This window comes from Sapajus apella, unplaced genomic scaffold (assembly GCF_009761245.1).
Source record: "Sapajus apella isolate SASKATOON/1434 unplaced genomic scaffold, GSC_monkey_1.0 scaffold174, whole genome shotgun sequence".
In the NCBI taxonomy this organism is placed as follows: Eukaryota; Metazoa; Chordata; class Mammalia; order Primates; family Cebidae; genus Sapajus; species Sapajus apella.
Genome location: NW_022437114.1, coordinates 382,224 through 400,652, shown reverse-complemented (window position 1 = coordinate 400,652; position 18,429 = coordinate 382,224). Strand labels below are relative to the sequence as shown.

At 50.2% G+C, this 18,429-nt stretch overlaps 1 protein-coding gene across 2 annotated transcripts; it reads left to right on the top strand.

Annotated features, from left to right (window-relative positions):
* The first annotated feature begins 427 nt into the window (after window positions 1-427).
* Window positions 428-2,633, top strand: GP9 (glycoprotein IX platelet). 2 transcript variants are annotated; one of them, XM_032267973.1, is made up of 3 exons: window positions 982-1,064; window positions 1,717-1,842; window positions 1,950-2,633. In XM_032267973.1, the coding sequence occupies exon 3, from the start codon at window positions 1,962-1,964 to the stop codon at window positions 2,493-2,495; it is 534 nt and encodes a 177-aa protein (XP_032123864.1). In that variant the 5' UTR covers window positions 982-1,064; window positions 1,717-1,842; window positions 1,950-1,961; the 3' UTR covers window positions 2,496-2,633. The 2 variants fall into 2 exon arrangements, with proteins under 2 accessions (XP_032123863.1, XP_032123864.1); XM_032267972.1 differs by lacking the exon at window positions 1,717-1,842 and having other exon boundaries at window positions 428-1,064.
* Window positions 2,634-18,429: the final 15,796 nt, after the last annotated feature.

The window sequence follows — 18,429 nt, the reverse complement described above, 5'->3', positions numbered from 1 at the left end:
TTTTTTTTTTTTTTTGACGGAGTTTCGCTCTTGTCGCCCAGGCTGTAGTGCAATGGCATGATCTCAGCTCACTGCAACCTCCACCTCCTAGGTTCAAGTGATTCTCCTGCCTCAGCCTCCTGAGTAGCTGGGATTTTAGGCGTGTGCCATCATGCCTGGCTAATATTTGTATTTTAGTAGAGACGGGGTTTCACCATGTTGGCCAGGCTGGTCTCGAACTCCTGATCTCAGGTGATCCGCCCTCCTCGGCCTCCCAAAGTGCTGGGATTACAGGCGCGAGCCACCACGCCCACCCCAAAATACATTTATCTTTTAAAGGGAGCTTTATGTCACTAACATAAATGGAAAATGGTGTCCCTCCTCTAAGTAGAATGTGGCTCTGGAAGGAAATGTACTGCAAATGTTAAAACCATAGGCCAGAATTCTAGCTAGAGACTCACACCTGGTAGAGGCTTTGCTTCCCAGGCCTGCAGTTGTTTGTTAGAAAGAGGGATAGGGAAGCGCTAGGCAGGAGCTGAAAACACCATGGCACCAAGAGGAGAGTCTGTCCTTGAATATGCAGAACGAGAGAGGAAAGTTAAAAACAAAGTCACTCACCCCACCATGGCGTTCTCCACCGGTGGGAGCTGCCTCTGTGAGGCAGGCAGGATGGGGGCATTGCTCCCACTTTACAGATGAGGAAAACTGAGATTCAGAGGAACAGCCAGCAGAGCTACGTTTCTCGGGGGTCTCCTCCTTCCCCACCTCCTGGGAGCAGGCAAGAGGCCACCTCAGTCCTCCACAGACCGGATCCCAAAGCCCACCACAGCACTGGCGCTACGGTGGGACCCCCTTCCCTAAACAGGTTGAGATGTAGCTGTGTGCCCAAGGCGCAGGCCCCTGAGGGCCTCCTGCCTCTGGAAATAGGCCCCAGGCTGCACGAGGGTGATAAGCCAGGCTATTTTCATTACTTCCTTCCGCCTGCTTCCGCAGCAGCCACCTCAGCTGCATCCCATCGAGTTGCCACGCAGGCCTCAGCCAGGACTTTTCAGGCCAGACAGGAGCGCCCACTCAAGGCCTCGCAGGTAAGTGGCCCTCGGTATTACCCAGCACTGCCTCCCGCAGGGAGAGAGGAGATCAGCTCCTGTCACCTCTATAAGACAGGGTTGGGTGGGGACATTCTCTCTAAGACACCATCTCCTTGGCTGAGTCAAGATGAATGAGTTGATTCAACGCCTATGCACTGGAAGCCTGCTGTGGGTGTGGGGAGCGCTGCCTGTGGAGGGGAAACGCCTAGAAGGAAGAACCAAACAGAGGGCCAGGGTTCCATTCACAAGACCCGAGTGTGAGTCTGGCCTCTGACACCACACCAGGTGGCCCTGGGCATACAGCTTTCCCTCTCTGGGCCTGTTTCTCCAACTCTTGGTGTTAGCCCAGATGCGTGGCTTTCCAAAGGGGGCCCCACTGGGATCCCTTCCCTGCTCCAGCCAGTGTACCCATCCCACTGTCCTCTGCATCTGGGAATCAGGTAACAGCTCACTTAGCCAGCGGGGGACGCTGGACGAAGCCTGGAGGCCCCTCCAAGGCTCTTTCCTGGTCTCTGGGGACTGTGGTCCTGGGGAGGGACTCATTTAGCTGTCATCTGCTCCTCTCATCCCCAAGCAGGGGCTGGGGTCTCTGCTAAGGGACAGGAAGTCCCTTCCCTTCCCAAAAAACAAACTTACCCCCAATCCACAGCCTCCCTCACTGCCCTGCCTTTGACGGTGTCCAGAGAGGGTCTGCCAGGCCTGGACTGGGCACGCTCCACCTTCCCCAGTCACTGGCTGGTTTCCCAGAGGAAAAGGCCGAGGACCGAGAAAGGAGGTGAGTGCGCCTCGTCCCATGCCAGGCTCCACTGCACCCCGGTGCTTACTGTCCCTAAGGATGGGTGCAGGCCGCCAGGACCTCCCTCACAGCCCCTCTCTCTGCAGCCAGCCTGCCCCATGCCCGCCTGGGGAGCCCTGTTCCTGCTCTGGGCCACGGCAGAGGCCACCAAAGACTGCCCCATCCTGTGCTCCTGCCGCGCCCTGGAAACCATGGGGCTGTGGGTGGACTGCAGGGACCGTGGGCTCACAGCCCTGCCTGCCCTGCCGGCCCACACCCGCCACCTCCTGCTGGCCAACAATAGCCTTCAGTCTGTGCCCGCGGGAGCCTTCGACCACCTGCCCCAGCTGCAGACCCTCGACGTGACGCAGAACCCGTGGCACTGTGACTGCAGCCTCACCTACCTGCGCCTCTGGCTGGAGGACCGCACACCCGAGGCCCTGCTGCAGGTCCGCTGTGCCAGCCCCAGCTTTGCTGCCCACAGCCCGCTGGGCCGGCTGACAGGCTACCAGCTAGGCAGCTGTGGCTGGCAGCTGCAGGCATCCTGGGTGCACCTGGGGGTCTTGTGGGACGTGGCGCTGATTGCTGTGGCTGTGCTGGGCCTGGCTCTCCTGGCTGGCCTGCTGTGTGCCACCACAGAGGCCCTGGACTGAGCCGGGCCCCCAGAGCCCCTGGCCCCAGGCCAGGGGACCAATCCCTGAGGCAGATCCCCAGACTCCAACAAACCTGGTCACCCCAAACTGCCAGAAGCCCAAAATAAACTGGCAGCTCGGCCATTTTATATAAGTTCAGAGATTTTTTTCCTTTTTTCCCCTCTCCGTAATTGAGTCTGGCTCCTTCTGAAAACCTGGCTTCATTTTGTTATAACCAGACGTCAGTTGGGGCTTCCTTGTCTCTTGAGTTCCTAATAAAATGGACTGCCCACCTCCCCCACCCAGCCACTTTTCATTGCACAGTCTCTGAACCTCCCAAGCCAGGCCCTGGGACTCTGGGTCTCATGGCCTCTGCCATCTGCTTCCGGCATGGGCCACCCTGGACAGCCCAGGCTAGCCTCACACTGGAGCCCAGCCCTCACCACATTCCCCAGCAAGCTCCCTCACCCAGCACGGCAGTGAGCAAAGCAGGGTGTCCCAAAGGTTCTGGAGGCAGGAAAGTACGGGTTTCCATCCCCACGACAGAAATGGCTTGGCGGGCCCTTTTCCATCGTGGCCTCTGACCACTCCACCTTGGCCCTGAGGCTGCCGGGGCTCACCTGGCCCGTCCTCTCCTCCGTCTTCTCTCTCCTTTTTCTCCTCTCTGCCCTTCTCCTTCAGAAACAAAACAAATCCCTCTCTTTCTCATGGAAAACAAACTCCTACAGGGCTAACATCTGTACCTCCAAACCCTGGGGTCCCCCTCCTACCCCAAGCCGTGGTCACCAAATCCTTCAAACAAGGCAACTCCCCCCTCCTCTGAGGAATCCTGGTGCCAGGTGTTAGAATAATAAACTTTTCTCAACCACATGACATAATATTTACGGGCCTGTTATTGGCCAAGCCAAATCCAAATATAATTACACTGGGACCCCGCCCCTGGAGGGACTCCATGTGTAACCAGCAGACCAGCTTAGGTGGGCTTGTGGGTCGGAAGATTCCACCAGGCAGACCAAGCAGGCACAGAGTGCAGCTGGCAGGCACCGACTCACAGAGCTCAGGTGGGAGCAGGAGCCCCAAACTCGGAGGCAGGGCCAGGAAGGAGTGACAAGGTCTGTGGCAAACCAGGGAACCTACGTTCCATCCAGAGGGCCTCAGCCCATTGTCACCTCGTGGAGATGGGGCCCAGGTGCCAGGCGTCCCATTCTTCCACAGAACTTGGAAAGCTAGATTGTTATGTGAACTCTCTGAAGTCTTTATATGTTGGCAACTAAATAAAAAATTTTAGGAAATACATAGGCAGGACAAATAGAACGCCAACCAATTGGATCAGGCTGAGTCTGTGATTTCTGCTGTGACACAGCTGCCTAAGAAGAACGATCGTAAAAGCTGGCATCTGCGCCCTGGGCACCAGGTGTGTCCAAGCCTTGCGTTCAGCACCTCCCATGGGTCACCCTCGGTTTCCCTGTGGGAGCCTGTGAGGAGGCAGCTGTTCCGCCACCCTGCGTGGAGGAGGGTGGAGGCCTAGGTAACTGGATGTTCTCTTTCACACGTGAAAAGTGCTCCCTCAAAAGCTTCCAGGCCCATGGGGGACCCTGGAACTAAGGCTCTTCAGTCCCCTACCCCCGACATGGGGTGCAACACAGATGCCCCTGCTCCGGTGCCTTCCTGAGGCTGTGTGTATGCACCGGTGATTCCAGGCCCTGTCCTGCTCGGTCCCGCGAGAACCTGTGGGCTGCCCGGGCCATGAGTCCCCTGAGGGTGGGGAGGGTGGAGGGCCCTCTGAAGCCAGGCAGGGATTTCCCGAGGTGGATGGCTGGTCACACAAGCACCCCAGGAGACGGTGACTCCCTGGAAAGTCATCATCTGCCTTTGCCAGTTTTTGCTGCTACAACCAAATGCCACAGTCTGGTACTATAAAAACTGTGAACATTGATTTCTTATGGTTCTGAAGCCTGAGAAGTCCAAGATCCAGGCACTGACATTCAGTGTCTGGTGAGGGCCCTCTTCCTCTCGGGGGGAAGGGACAAAATGGATAGAAGGGGCAGCCAGCTCCCTCACACATTTTTTTTTTTTTTTTTGTTGAGACAGGATCTTGCTCTGTCGCCCAGGCTGGAGTGCAGAGGCATGATCACGGCTCAACACAGCCTCCCACCTCAACCTCCCCAGTAGCTGGGACTACAGGCATGCGCTACCACACCCAGCTAATTTTTGACAAAGACGGGGTCTTGCCATGTTACCCAAACTAGTCTCAAACTCCTGAGCTCAAGCGATGAGCCTGCCTTGGCCTCCCAAAGCCACCGCACCTGGCCAACCCCAAGCACTTTTATAAGGGCCCTAATTACCTCCCAAAGGCCCCGCCTCCTAATGCAAGCACACTAGGGATAACATTTCAGCAACCAGCAACAGCAGCCCAACCTCAGTGCCAACCCTGCCCCTGCACAGGCAACTTCACCAGCAATTCACACAATCTCCCCTCCCTGACAGTCATCCACACCACCTCCCCTGCCGCCAGCCTCACACTGACCTCTGGGTGCCCCCGTCACCACCACAGTTTCTGACATCATCCCCTCTGCACGCGTACCACCATTCCCCCCACCGTCACCATAGCTGTTAGCACTAGCGCCTCACCACTGCGTGCCCTCACCCCTCATAAGCAAAATGTCCATGGTGTTCACAGCCTCCATCTATCCCAAAAGTCAGCATGATGGCCTCCTCTTGGTTATCTCCTTCAAGAGGATTTTTAAGACCTGCCTGCACATGGGGGATTTGCGAAGGTAATTTTTTTTTCTTGAGACTGGGTCTCTCGCTCTGTCTCCCAGGCTGGAGTGCAGTGCTATGATCATGCTCTCCACAACCTCGGCCTCCTGGACTCAAGCGATCCTCCCACCTCTGCTTCCCAAGTAGCTGGGACCACAGACGTGCACCTCCATACCCGGCTAAGTTTTGTAGGGTTTGATCATGTTGCCCAGGCTGATCTTGAACTCCTGGCTGATCGGCCAGCCTCGGCCTCCCAAAGTGCTGGGACTACTAGGCGTGAGCAGCCACTGCACCCAGCCTGTCTAGGGTAACTTTACCAGCAGCTGTAACCACCGACCCACCCATCCGGCCGCTCTTCCTGATCACTGGCTTCTCTGCTGGCCACCTGCTCACTGGGAGGCCTCTTTCTCTGCTGTAACACGAAAGCTGCTCTCAACATAAAAGACAACAGGCTGCAGTGTCTGTTATGGAGGCGGAACTCGAGCAGCCGGCTAATTGTGCAGCACTGGGCACAGGTGGCAAGTCCATCTTTCTGGAAACTGTCCTCCCGGTTTCTGAGACTCCCGCTCTCCAGCTTTCCTCCTGCCTTTCCAGCCACTCCACTTCAGTCTCCGTCCATCATGGACTCCCTCTTCTCCTTATTTGTTCTTCAGTGGTCGGCCCGCTCTCCTCTTCCCGCAGGGCCTAGCCCGCTCCCATGGTCCTGTCCCCGTCACGTAGGGCATGAGCAATTTCACCACAGGCCCCATCATGTGCTTCACTCGTCTGTGAAGAATTGTCTTGAGCAATTCTTGAAATACTGTAACTCTAATGATAGCTGATGAGCTTAAAAAAAATCACAAAAAAGTCATAATGTTTTACAAAGTTTATGAATTTGTGTTGGGCCACATTCAAAGCTGTCCTGGGTTGCGTGCACCCACAGCCCACAGGTTGGACACGCTTGTTCTGGGGGATGTGAGGCGACCTGTGCTGTGCTGTACCATCAGTCTGGCATAAATTAGCTGCAGACCCGCAGTGTCTTGGAATCTCAGCCAGGGATTTTTCCTTAAGCACTGAATCGTTTTCTCTAGTGAAATTTTGTGTGGAAGCCCGTCAATACATAAACAAACTTGTGTGGAGCTACTAAGGTTAAAGCAGGTCTGGGGGTTCTTGGAGTCCCAACACCCCAGTAACAGCTATCCCCTGTGGTCAGCCCTGAGACACGGCGAGAAACCACACGGCTCCAAAAACCTCACCTCTAGTCCAACCCTGCCCATTTTGCCTTTAAAGAATCTGAGTCCCAAGAAAGGAAGTCACTTCGCTTCCCAAGGCCACATAGTTAGGGGCTGTGGCCAGCACGGTGGCTCATGCCTATAATCCTAGCACTTTGGGAGGCTGAGGCAGGCAGATTGCTTGGGGTCAGGAGTTCAAAACCAGTCTGGCCAACATGGTGAAACCCTGTCTCTACTAAAAATACAAAAAAGTTAGCCAGGTGTGGTTGCAGCACCTGTAATACTTGGGAGTCTGAGGCAGGAGAATTGCTTGAACCCAGGAGGTGGAGAATGCAGTGAGCGGTGAAGATTGTGCCACTGCACTCCAGCCTGGTGACAGAGCGAGACTCTATCGGGGAAAAAAAAAAAAGAAAACAAAGTTGGGGGCTGAGATTAGGGCAAGATCTCCCCATCAAATCCAGGGTTCGTCTCCACCAGGACACAGTTCTGGGGAAGGCACATCTGCCTGGGGTTTACATTCCCCCTGTTTGTGAGGGGTCCCACTGCCCACCTGTGCCCTACACCTTGCACCTGTACCCTCTGACTTCCTAGGAGGAAGAGGCAGTGACACCTGGGTGCATATCAAGCAGCCAGTGCCACTGCCCTGAGCACTGCTGGCCCTGCGCAGGGTGCTGACCTCACACTGAGATGCCCAGTTCACCCCCAATAGGCACAACAGGAGCACCAGGCTGTGTGTCCTTGGGGCAGGTGGTCTCCTCCAGGACCCCTGCCCAGGTCAGCAGTCTTGCTGTGGTTCTAGGTGTCCCACCAGGGACCAATTCTGGTCCTGTGGAAACATTCTCCAGCCCACCAAGATTAGGGTCCAAGAGTCACACCCACTCCCAGACAATGAGTGACCTCCAGAGGGGCCTCTGGGTTGATTCCAACCTCAGCCACCTGCCACTGTTACAGTCTGCTTCTGATCACCCGTCACAGAGCAACCATGAATCAAATCTGCCTAGCACACGTATTCGTATGGATCACTCAAGACTTTTTAGAACTTTAAGTTTGTTATCAACATTCAATTTAGGAGATTTTACATAAAAATTGTGATTTCTGCCTTCTTTTAAAATGCCAGTGGAATGAGACACAAAGGCACAAAAACTATTACAGATTAAAAGAGACTGGAAGGGCTGGGCGTGGTGGCTCACGCCTGTAATCCCAGCACTTTGGGAGGCCGAGGCAGGTGGATCACAAGGTCAGTCAAGAGATCGAGACCATCCTGGTCAACATGATGAAACCCTGTCTCTACTAAAAATACAAAAAATCAGCTGTGCATGGTGGCACGTGCCTGTAATCTCAGCTACTCAGGAGGCTGAGGCAGGAGAATTGCCTGAACCCAGGAGGCGGAGGTTGTGGTGAGCCGAGACCGTGCCATTGCACTCCAGCCTGGGTAACGAGAGCGAAACTCCGTCTCAAAAAAAAAAAAGAGACTAGAAAAACACGACAACAAAATGCAGTGTGTTGGGCTAGTACACCTCTTTTCTTTATGAGACCAACATCATCCTGATACCAAAACCCGGCAGAAACTCAACAAGAAAAGAAAACTTCAGGCCGATATCCATGATGAACATAGATGCAAAAATCTTCAATAAAATACTGGCAAGCCGATTGCAACAGCACATCAAAAAGCTTATCCACCATGATCAAGTAGGCTTCATCCCGGGGATGCAAGGCTGGTTTAACATACGCAAGTCTATAAATGTAATTCACCACATAAACAGAACCAAAGACAAAATCCACATGATTATCTCACTTGATGCAGAGAAGGTCTTTGACAAAATTCAACAGCCTTTTATGCTAAAAACCCTCAATAAACTAGGTATTGACGGAACGTATCTCAAAATAATAAAAGCTATTTACGACAAACCAACAGCCAATATCATACTGAATGGGCGAAAACTGGAAGCATTCCCCTTGAAATCTGCCACTAGACAAGGATGCCCTCTCTCACCACTCCTATTCAATATAGTACTGGAAGTTCTAGCCAGAGCAATCAGGCAAGAAAAAGAAATAAAGGGTATTCAAATAGGAAAGGAGGAAGTCAAATTGTCTCTATTTGCAGACGACATGATTGTATATCTAGAAGACCCCATCATCTCAGCCCAAAATCTCCTGAAACTGGTAAGCAACTTCAGCAAAGTCTCAGAATACAAAATCAATGTGCAAAAATCACAAGCATTCCTATACACCAATAACAGACTTAAAGAGAGCCAAATCAAGAATGAACTGCCATTCACAATTGCTACAAAGAGAATAAAATACCTAGGAATACAACTAACAAGGAACGTAAAGGACCTCTTCAAGGAAAACTACAAACCACTGCTCAACGAAATAAGGGGACACAAACAGATGGAGAAACATTCCATGTTCATGGTTAGGAAGAATCAATATCGTGAAAATGGCCATACTGCCCAAAGTAATTTACAGATTCAACGCTATCCTCATCAAGCTACCAATGACCTTCTTCACAGAACTGGAAAAAACCACCTTAAACTTCATATGGAACCAAAAGAGAGCCCGCATAGCCAAGTCAATTCTAAGCAAAAAGAACAAAGCTGGAGGCATCACACTACCGGACTTCAAACTATACTACAAGGCTACAGTAATCAAAACAGCATGGTACTGGTACCAAAACAGAGATATAGACCAATGGAACACAACAGAGGCCTCGGAGGCAACATAACATATCTACAACCGTCCGATCTTTGACAAACCTGACAAAAACAAGCAATGGGGAAAGGATTCCCTGTTTAATAAATGGTGTTGGGAAAACTGGCTAGCCATGTGCAGAAAGCAGAAACTGGACCCCTTCCTGACACCTTACACTAAAATTAACTCCAGATGGATTAAAGACTTAAACATAAGACCTAACACCATAAAAACCCTAGAAGAAAATCTAGGCAAAACCATTCAGGACATAGGCATAGGCAAAGATTTCATGATCAAAACACCAAAAGCATTGGCAACAAAAGCCAAAATAGACAAATGGGACCTAATCAAACTCCACAGCTTCTGCACGGCAAAAGAAACAGTCATTAGAGTGAATTGGCAACCAACAGAATGGGAAAAATTTTTCACAGTTTACCCATCTGACAAAGGGCTGATATCCAGAATTTACAAAGAACTAAACCAGATTTACAAGAAAAAAACAAACAAGCCCATTCAAAAGTGGGCAAAGGATATGAACAAATACTTTACAAAAGAAGACATACATGAGGCCAACAAACATATGAAAAAATGCTCATCATCACTGGTCATTAGAGAAATGCAAATCAAAACTACATTGAGATACTATCTCACGCCAGTTAGAATGGCGATCATTAAAAAATCTGGAGACAACAGATGCTGGAGAGGATGTGGAGAAATAGGAACACTTTTACACAGTTGGTGGGAGTGTAAATTAGTTCAACCATTGTGGAAGACAGTGTGGCGATTCCTCAAGGACCTAGAAATAGAAATTCCGTTTGACCCAGCAATCCCATTACTGGGTATCTATCCAAAGGATTATAAATCGTTCTACTATAAGGACACATGCACACGAATGTTCATTGCAGCACAGTTTACAATAGCAAACACCTGGAACCAACCCAAATGCCCATCGATGTTAGACTGGACAGGGAAAATGTGGCACATACACATTATGGAATATTATGCAGCCATCAAAAACGATGAGTTTGTGTCCTTTGTAGGAACACGGATGAACCTGGAAACCATCATTCTAAGCAAACTGACAAGAGCAGAAAATCTAACACCGCATGTTCTCACTCATAGGTGGGTGTTGAACAATGAGAACACATGGACACAGGGAGGGGAGCACTACACACTGAGGTCTGTTGGGGGGAAATGGAGGAGGGACAGTGGGGGGTGGGAAGTTGGGGAGAGATAGCATGGGGAGAAATGCCAGATATAGGTGAAGGGGAGGAAGGCAGCAAATCACACTGCCACATGTGTACCTATGCAACAATCTTGCATGTTCTTCACATGTACCACAAAACCTAAAATGCAATAAAAAAATTAATTAATTTTAAAAAAAAAGATCCTTCGTCTTAGTGCTAATTTTTCTTTATGGCACCGAGCATCTATTTCCAACACCTACTAATTACAAAACAACTTTGAGGCCTTGTGCAGCGACTCACAGCTGTAATTCTAGAACTTTGAGAGGCTGAGGCTGGTGGATCACTTGAGGTTAACAGTTCAAGACTGGCCTGGGCATCAAGACAAACTCCATTTCTACAGAAAATCCAAATATTGGCCAGGCATGGTGGCACGTACCTGTAGTCCCATCTACTTGGGAGGCTGAGGCAGGAGAATCGCTTGAACCTGGGAGGCAGAGGTTGCAGTGAGCCAAGATCATACCATTGCACTCCAGCCTGGGCAACAGAATGAGACTCCGTCTAAAAAATAAAAATAAAAATAAATAAGAGAGAGGAGAAAAGAAAAGAAAACAACTTTGAGGCTTTTGGTTTACAAAGATTCCATAATAAAAAGGGAAGGCAGGCTCTGCAGTTCTCCCAGCCTGCCAAGTTTGCACCTACCTGTCAGTCAATACAACCAAGGCCAGAGCCTAGAATACACACTCTTCACTTGATGTGCTCCATTTCAGAAAAGCTCCGCGGACCCCCGTCATAACCTGAAGAATCATTCTTTCCAGATTCTTCCCCTGAGTTTAGAAAGTTGAGTGATCTCACAGAAAGGCTTTAAAAAAAATCAGCTATTTATATATTTATGTTGTATCCTTTAACAGACTTGTGGGTAATTTTATTTTGTGACTGAAGTCACCCATTCAGTTGCCTTTAGAAAGTCTGGAGTGCAGACTTGGGGAGCTGTTAAGTGGGTGTAGAGTTTTAGTTCTCAGATGAGAAAGCTCTCGAGCCTGGCTGCCTAACAATGGGAACAGACTTAGCGCTACAGAACTGTGCTTTTAAAAAATGACAAAGATGGTATGTTTTATGTTTGTATATTTTGCCATGAGTTTTTTTTTCTTTCTTTTTTTTCTTTTTTATTTATTTATTTTTTTAAAGATGGGGTTTCACCATGATGGCCAGGCTGGTCTTGAACTCCTGAGCTCAGGTGATCCACTCACCTTGGCCTCCCAAAGTGCTAGGATTACAGGCGTGAGCCACCACGCCCGACTGCCATGAGTTTTTTGAAAGTTGAGTAAAGATTCTCCAACGTCTTTAGCACTAAGCCCCTTTTTCCAGCTTCTAGGCAGTAGCTCATACATAAAATAAATGAGCCCAACTGAATTCTCCCTGATTCTCTGTCCCTGCCCCGTGGGCTTTTGGCAAGCCTGAGGACTTCTAAAAAGCCTATTGTGCCACACAGATCCAGAGCTTTAGTGCAGTATTAAAATTTGGTTTATTGGCCAGGTGCAGTGGCTCATGCCTGTAACCCTAGCACTTTGGAAGACTGAGGCTGGAGGATCTCTTGAGACCAGGAGTTTGAGTGGCCTAGGCAACATAATGAGACTCCATCTCTAAAAGAAGTTTTTTTAAATTTGGTTTATTAAAAAACAACTAGAGGGCTGGGCGTGGTGGCTCACACCTGTAATCCAAGCACTTTAGAGGCCAAGGCGGGTGGATCACCTGAGGTCGGGAGTTCAAAACCAGCCTGACCAACATGGTGAAACCCTGTCTTAAAAAAGAAAAAAAATTTTTTTAAGAAAAAAAAAAAACAACTAGAGCAAAATATTGTTGAGAACAGTAAGGTGTGAATAAACAAAAAATGTACACACTCATGACAGCAAGATTCATGTCTCCCAGATGAACCTCTAAATTCAGTTCATCCTTCGAATACCTTGACAAATTTCTGAGGAACTTAACAAAGGGATGAGGCTGGTACCACCTGAAATGCCTCATGAGTGATTTAAGCAGAAGGCTGAATACAGCCAGAAAAGCACTTTCCAGAGTGTCAAAGTCAAGGATTAAAATATAGAGATTAGGCTGCGTACAGTGGCTCACGCCTGTAATCCCAGCACTTTGGGAGGCCAAGGTAGGCAGATTACTTGAGGTCAGAAGTTCAAGACCAGCCTGGCCAATGTGGTGAAACCCTGTCTCTACTAAAAATAGCAAAAATTAACCAGGCTTGGTGGTGCATGCCTGTAGTCCCAGCTACTCAGGAGGCTGAGGCAGAGAATCACCTGAACTGAGGAGCAGAGCTTGCCATGAGCTGAGATGGTGCCACTGTACTCCAGCCTGGGTAACAGAGTGAGACTCTGTCTCAAAAAATAAATAAATAAAGTAAAATACAGAGATTAATCTCTAAATGTAACATTTTATTTGGGAAGCAAGAATTGCAATTTGGGTCTTACACACAGACCAAGTAAGTGGTCTTCAATATGTCTGAAGAACAAAGAGGAAGTTGGAGGTGTTATTGAAAGGAGAAATGTAAATACTGTTTTTCAGAAAGTTCATCAGCACCAATAAAATCTGGGGGCACCGGCCAGCTCTGACTGGTGAGTGACAGCAAGTGAAACTCATCTTAGAGTCGAAGCAGGTGGTATGAGTAGCTATCAGGTAAGACTGGCTTCTGGCGGGCTCCGTGGCTCACACCTGTAATCCCAGCACTCTGAGAGGCCGAGGTGGGTGGATCACCTGAGATCAGGAGTTTGAGATCAGCCTGATCAACATGGTAAAACCCCATCTGTACTAAATACAAAAAAATTAACTGGGCATGGTGGCACATACCTGTAATCCCAACTACTTGGGAGGCTGAGGCAGGAGAATTGCTTGAACCGGGGATGGAGGTTGCAGTGAGCCGAGATCGTGCCATTGCACTCCAGCCTGCAGCACGGCAACAAGAGCAAAAACTCTGTCTCATAGAAACATAACAAAAACTGGCTTCAGGTTGGAGCAGGCAGCCTCAGCAGTCAGGCTATAGAGAATGACATTCCTGGGGCACTGTTATGTGCCATCCTCCTGCCCCCGCCTCTGGGCTCTGTTTTATTTGGGTGTGACAAGAGTGACCCAATTCGTATGATCAACTGTCACAAGAGACAACCATCACAGATAACCTGTGCTGTGGGGATGCCTCTGGGGCCTGCCCCAGGCTTCCAGCTACACTTGGCATACTGACCACGTGGTGGCAGGGGTGTGGTCTCCTCTCCCTGCCCACACGGCACCACAATTCCTTGGCAGTTATTTTTATTTTTTAGATTTTATTTTATTTATTTATTTATTTTTGTCTGTCACCCAGGCTGGAGTGCAGCAGTGCCATCGTGGCTCACCGCAACCTCCGCCTCCCAAATTCAAGCAATTCTCCTGCCTTAGCCTCCTGAGTAGCTGGAATCACAGGCGTGTGCCACCATGCCCAGCTAATTTTGTATTTTTAGTAGAGGTGGGGTTTCACCATATTGGCCAGGCTGGTGTCGAACTCCTGACCTCAGGTGATCCACCCACCTCAGCCTCCCAAACTGCTGAGATTATAGGTGTGAGCCACCGTGCCTGGTGCCACTGCACTCCAGCCTGGGAAACAGAGTGAGACTCCGTCTCAAAACAAACAAACAAACAAACTAGAGTCTGACATGAAAAGGTTAAGGGAACCTTGAGGTGATTAAGGGAAGGAGGATTTAAACCCCAACAGGCAGAAACTTTTCTTCTTCCGCTCCTCTTCCTCTTCCTCCTCTTTTTTCTTCTCCTCCTCCCCCCACCTTCCTCCTCTCTGGGCGGGGTGTGGATCATCGTGGCTTTCTACACATCCGCTGAAGCTGTTATCTGTGTGATGCCAGTGGGCCTGCTGGAGGCCTCTGGCCACTGAGTTCTTTCCAGACCACTCCGAGTCCCTGGGTGAGACCCTCTGCTTTCTGGCACATGTTATACATTCTCTGCCCCAGACCTGGAGGCAGTCATTACTCCAAGGAGCTCTTGGGTGTTGTGTTGTTCTTAAAATAAATTTCTAAGTTCTCTCCTGTTCTTTGCCTGGCGTTCCTTTCTCCTGTTTGTTTTAAACATTGTCTTCCATGTGAGGGCCGTTCCTTAGGTCTGGGAATTTCTGGAAGCCTGAGTGCCCAGATGGGACTTATCAATGGGTAGGCTTCTCTCTGTTGAGTGATTTTGGACCAAGCTCCTCTTTCACTGGGGAGGGGTCCCCTAATGTCTTTAGCCAGAGATCTTTTCCCTGAGGCATTCCCATTTCTCCAGCACAGGATCTTCCTGAGAGCGGTGGGGATGGGAGAAACCCCATTGCCTGTGCCAGGTAGCCAGGCAGGAAGGAAGCCAGGGTTCTGCGGCAGTAAGTGTGGACATTACCGTCTATTTTTGGCCTGGAACCAAATTTTTGCCATCCACTCTGGCTGCTGTCCCAAGCCTGGGGTTCTCTTTTCAATTTCTTCTTCTTCTTTTTTGAGACAGTTTTGCTCTTGTTGCCCAGGCTGGAGTCCAATGGTGTGATCTCAGCTCATTGCAACCTCCACCTCCTGGATTCAAACAATTCTCCTGCCTCGGCCTCCCAGGTAGCTGGGATTACAGATGCCCACCACCACGCCCAGGTAATTTTGTATTTTTAGTAGAGACTGGGTTTCACCATGTTGGTCAGACTGGTCTTGAACTCCCAACCTCAGGTGATTCACCTGCCTTCGTTCTCCCCAAGTGCTGGGATTACAGGCGTGAGCCACCATACCCAGCCCAGACTCTAGTTTTTACATCACTCATAACAATTCTATATTTTGGTGTTCTGAGTCATTCAGTGAATACTGCATCATAAGCATTTTTAAATGTTAGATTGTTTTCATGACTCTTTCAGAGTTAACATAATATATACTTTTTATAGAAAACTGTAAAGTTTAGGCCAGGCCTAGTGGCTCATGCCTGGAATCCTAGCACTAGGAGAGACTGAGGTGAGAGGATCACTTGAGCCCTGGACTTTAAGACCAGCCTGGGCAACATAGCAAGACCCCACCTCTACAAAAAAACTATAAAAATTAGCTAATTAGCTGCATGTGGTGGTACACACCTGTGGTTCCAGCTACTCGGGAGGCTGAGGTGGAAGGATGGCTTGATCCCAGGAGGTGGAGGTGGCAGTGAGCTGAGATGGTGCTACTGCACTACAACGTGGGTGACAGAGCTAGACCCTGTCTCAAAAAAAAAAAATTCCTTCCGATAGATCCCTAAAAGTGGCGTTATTTTCAGAAAAGTTCATTTAGAACTGTGTCCATGTCGTTGAACCTAATCCTGATTATGTGGTAGCTGTCACTGTGGCCACCACCTCACTCTCAAGTATCCAATGTCCACTCTCAGAATTTCCAGGGTTAAGGCCCAGGCCCTGGAGCCCAGATGCACAGGGTTCTGCACTGACTAGATGTGCAGTTTGAGGCCAAAGCACCTAAATTGTCTTATGAATTCTTGTACAATGCTGAAAACAATACAGGTTTGCAGAAACCTGGCAATCAATATCAGCCCCCACCACCTTGGGTCACTGTAACCACTGTTGTGATAGAAGTTTGAAGATTCTAGATGTGGAAACTGAGCTGCCTTCAGCCAAATGTCTATTCACACCTGACAATGCACCATATTTGGCACCTATATGTGAATGTATGTCTTTTCTGCCCAAAGAGTCTACAGCGTCAAGTTGGTCAAGGATTAAGAAGAGATCAAGGACCATATTAGGTCTTAGACAAGGTAACATGAAGAAAATTTAAAACAAAACAAAAACCTGACTATTAGGGATGACAAGCTCGAATGTTTCCAGGCAGAGTGGCACTTGGATGATGACAGTGCCCTGAGAAGAGTGTCTGGGTGTCAAGGTGATGCAGGGGCCCTGCTGACTCCATTCATGGTGCTGCCTCTGGCTATGGGATGGAGCTTGAGCCTTGCTAAGGAGCGAGCCGTGAGCCCTTTGACCTTGAAGTCTGCAGATGAAGTTGGCACCTGTAGGAAGGAAGGAAAAGACACTTGACCAAGACATAAATAGAGATAAGATCCTTCAGGCCAATGAAAGAACCTGAAAATTCTAGGATGTCAGGGCCTAACCCTGGGCCATGCTTGTGCAGTGAGCAGGCTATGTTGAGCAGAGTGTCTCAGTCATGTGCACACAATGAGGATCCCCCTGGGGATCTTTTTAAAATTCAGATTCTGGAAAAATAAAATAAAATAAAATTCAGATTCTGACTTGGAAGGTCTCGGTAGAGGCTGAGGTTCTGCATTTTGTACAGGCTCTTGGATGATGTGCAGGCTGCTGACCCACGAACAGTACGTGGAGCAAGGCAGGAGCAGGTGGGCCACACTCACCGGCCTCCTGGGAGCTCCCCTAGGACTGCCTGGTCACACTCTCTTCTCTTGGCCTCCTCTGCCATGTGACCGCTTCTCAGTGGGCCACACCTCTCCTGCTTCCCTCCAACCAGCACAGATCCTGTAGCTTCCTGGCAGGGTGAAGGGCCAGAATATAGCAAACACAATTATTGTGCTAAGAGACAAATTTTTTTTTTTTTTTTTTTGAGACGGAATCTTCTTCTCGTCACCCAGGCTGGAGTGCAATGACACGATCTTGGCTGATTGCAACCTCCCCTTCCCGGGTTCAAGCGATTCTCCTGCCTCAGCCTCCTGAGTAGCTGGGATTACAGGTGTCTGCCACCATACCCAGCTAAATTTTTAGTAGAGATGGGGTCTCATCATATTGGCCAATCTGGTATCAAACTCCTGACCTCAGGTGATGCACCTGCCTGGGCCTCCCAAAGTGCTGGGATTGCAGGCGTGAGCCAGCACACCTAGCCGCTAGGAAACAAATCTTTAAAAATCTGATATGAGGCCAGGCACAGTGGCTCATGCCTGTAATCCCAGCACTTTGGGAGGCCAAGGGGTGTGGATTACCTGAGGTCAGGAGTTCGAGACCAATCTGACCAACATGGTGAAATCCCATCTCAAAAATAAAAAATAAATAAATAAAAACAGGCATCTTAAAAAAAATCTGATATGAAATGGAAACCTCCAAGTCTTCAGCCTGTTCCCTGGGCCGACTGCTCTGAGGTGACAGTGACATTAGGATATGTGGTCAGTCACAGGGGCACTGCCTTCCTTCAAGGGAATCCCTGAAGCCCCAGCTCCAAGTGTGGCAAGGACAGGACCAGATCCCAGGAGCCTAGGATGGGGGAGCTGATCCACCGTGGCCCTCTGTGACCACAGCTGTAGACAGGGCTGCTTGCAATGGGCCGCACCATGGCCTGTTGAAAGCACACAGTGGACACAAGCTGATTCTAGAGCTTCCTCTGAGCTGGGGCTTAGCTCTCCAGTGGGGAACCATGGTCAGCAGCTACAGCCAGTGGGCAGGATGGGGCCTGGCCTCCTGCCCTCTGCAGGGTCACTGGAGTGTCCGGGAGCTCAGGGTCAGGGCCAGATGACTGTTTCTGGGGCCAGGGCTCCAGCTCAGGCTGTTTGGGAGCAGGAGCCCATCAACACAGCAGAATGCCTGAGATGGTTGGTCTGCAGGGAGCAGCTCAGTCCGAGGGTGGCAGAGCCGTGTGTGGCTCTGGGTCAGGGGAGAGTGGCCAGTGCTGGGCCCTCTCTAAGGAGCCTGAGAGCCACAGGCTCTGTGAAAAGGGCCTGAGCAAGGAAGTCGGGACCTAGCGGGTAGGGAACTTGATTGAGGACATTCCCTGTGGTCACAAGGGGAGGTCCAGGCAGGACTAGGTCAGGAGGAGGCTGGGGCAGAGGTCCAGGCAGGAGGTGGTAGGCTGGGTGGGGACAGGAGTGGCAAGGGTATAGGTGAGGATGGGGAAGGGGCCCCCTTGCCTCTTGGCTTCCCTGAGGGCAGGGCTGGCCAATCCCAGCCCTCAGCTGAGCCCAGGGGCAAATGTGTGCAGGGAGGAGGGGGCTCCAGGTTGCAGCTTTGGGAGCCCATGGAGGCACCAAGGCAGACTCAGCTCTGGAACCCAGCACCCAGCCTGGGCCTGCAGGTGGGGGCTCAGGAGTGAACATGGTGGGGGCTCTGAGCAAGACCCTTCGGGCCCCAGC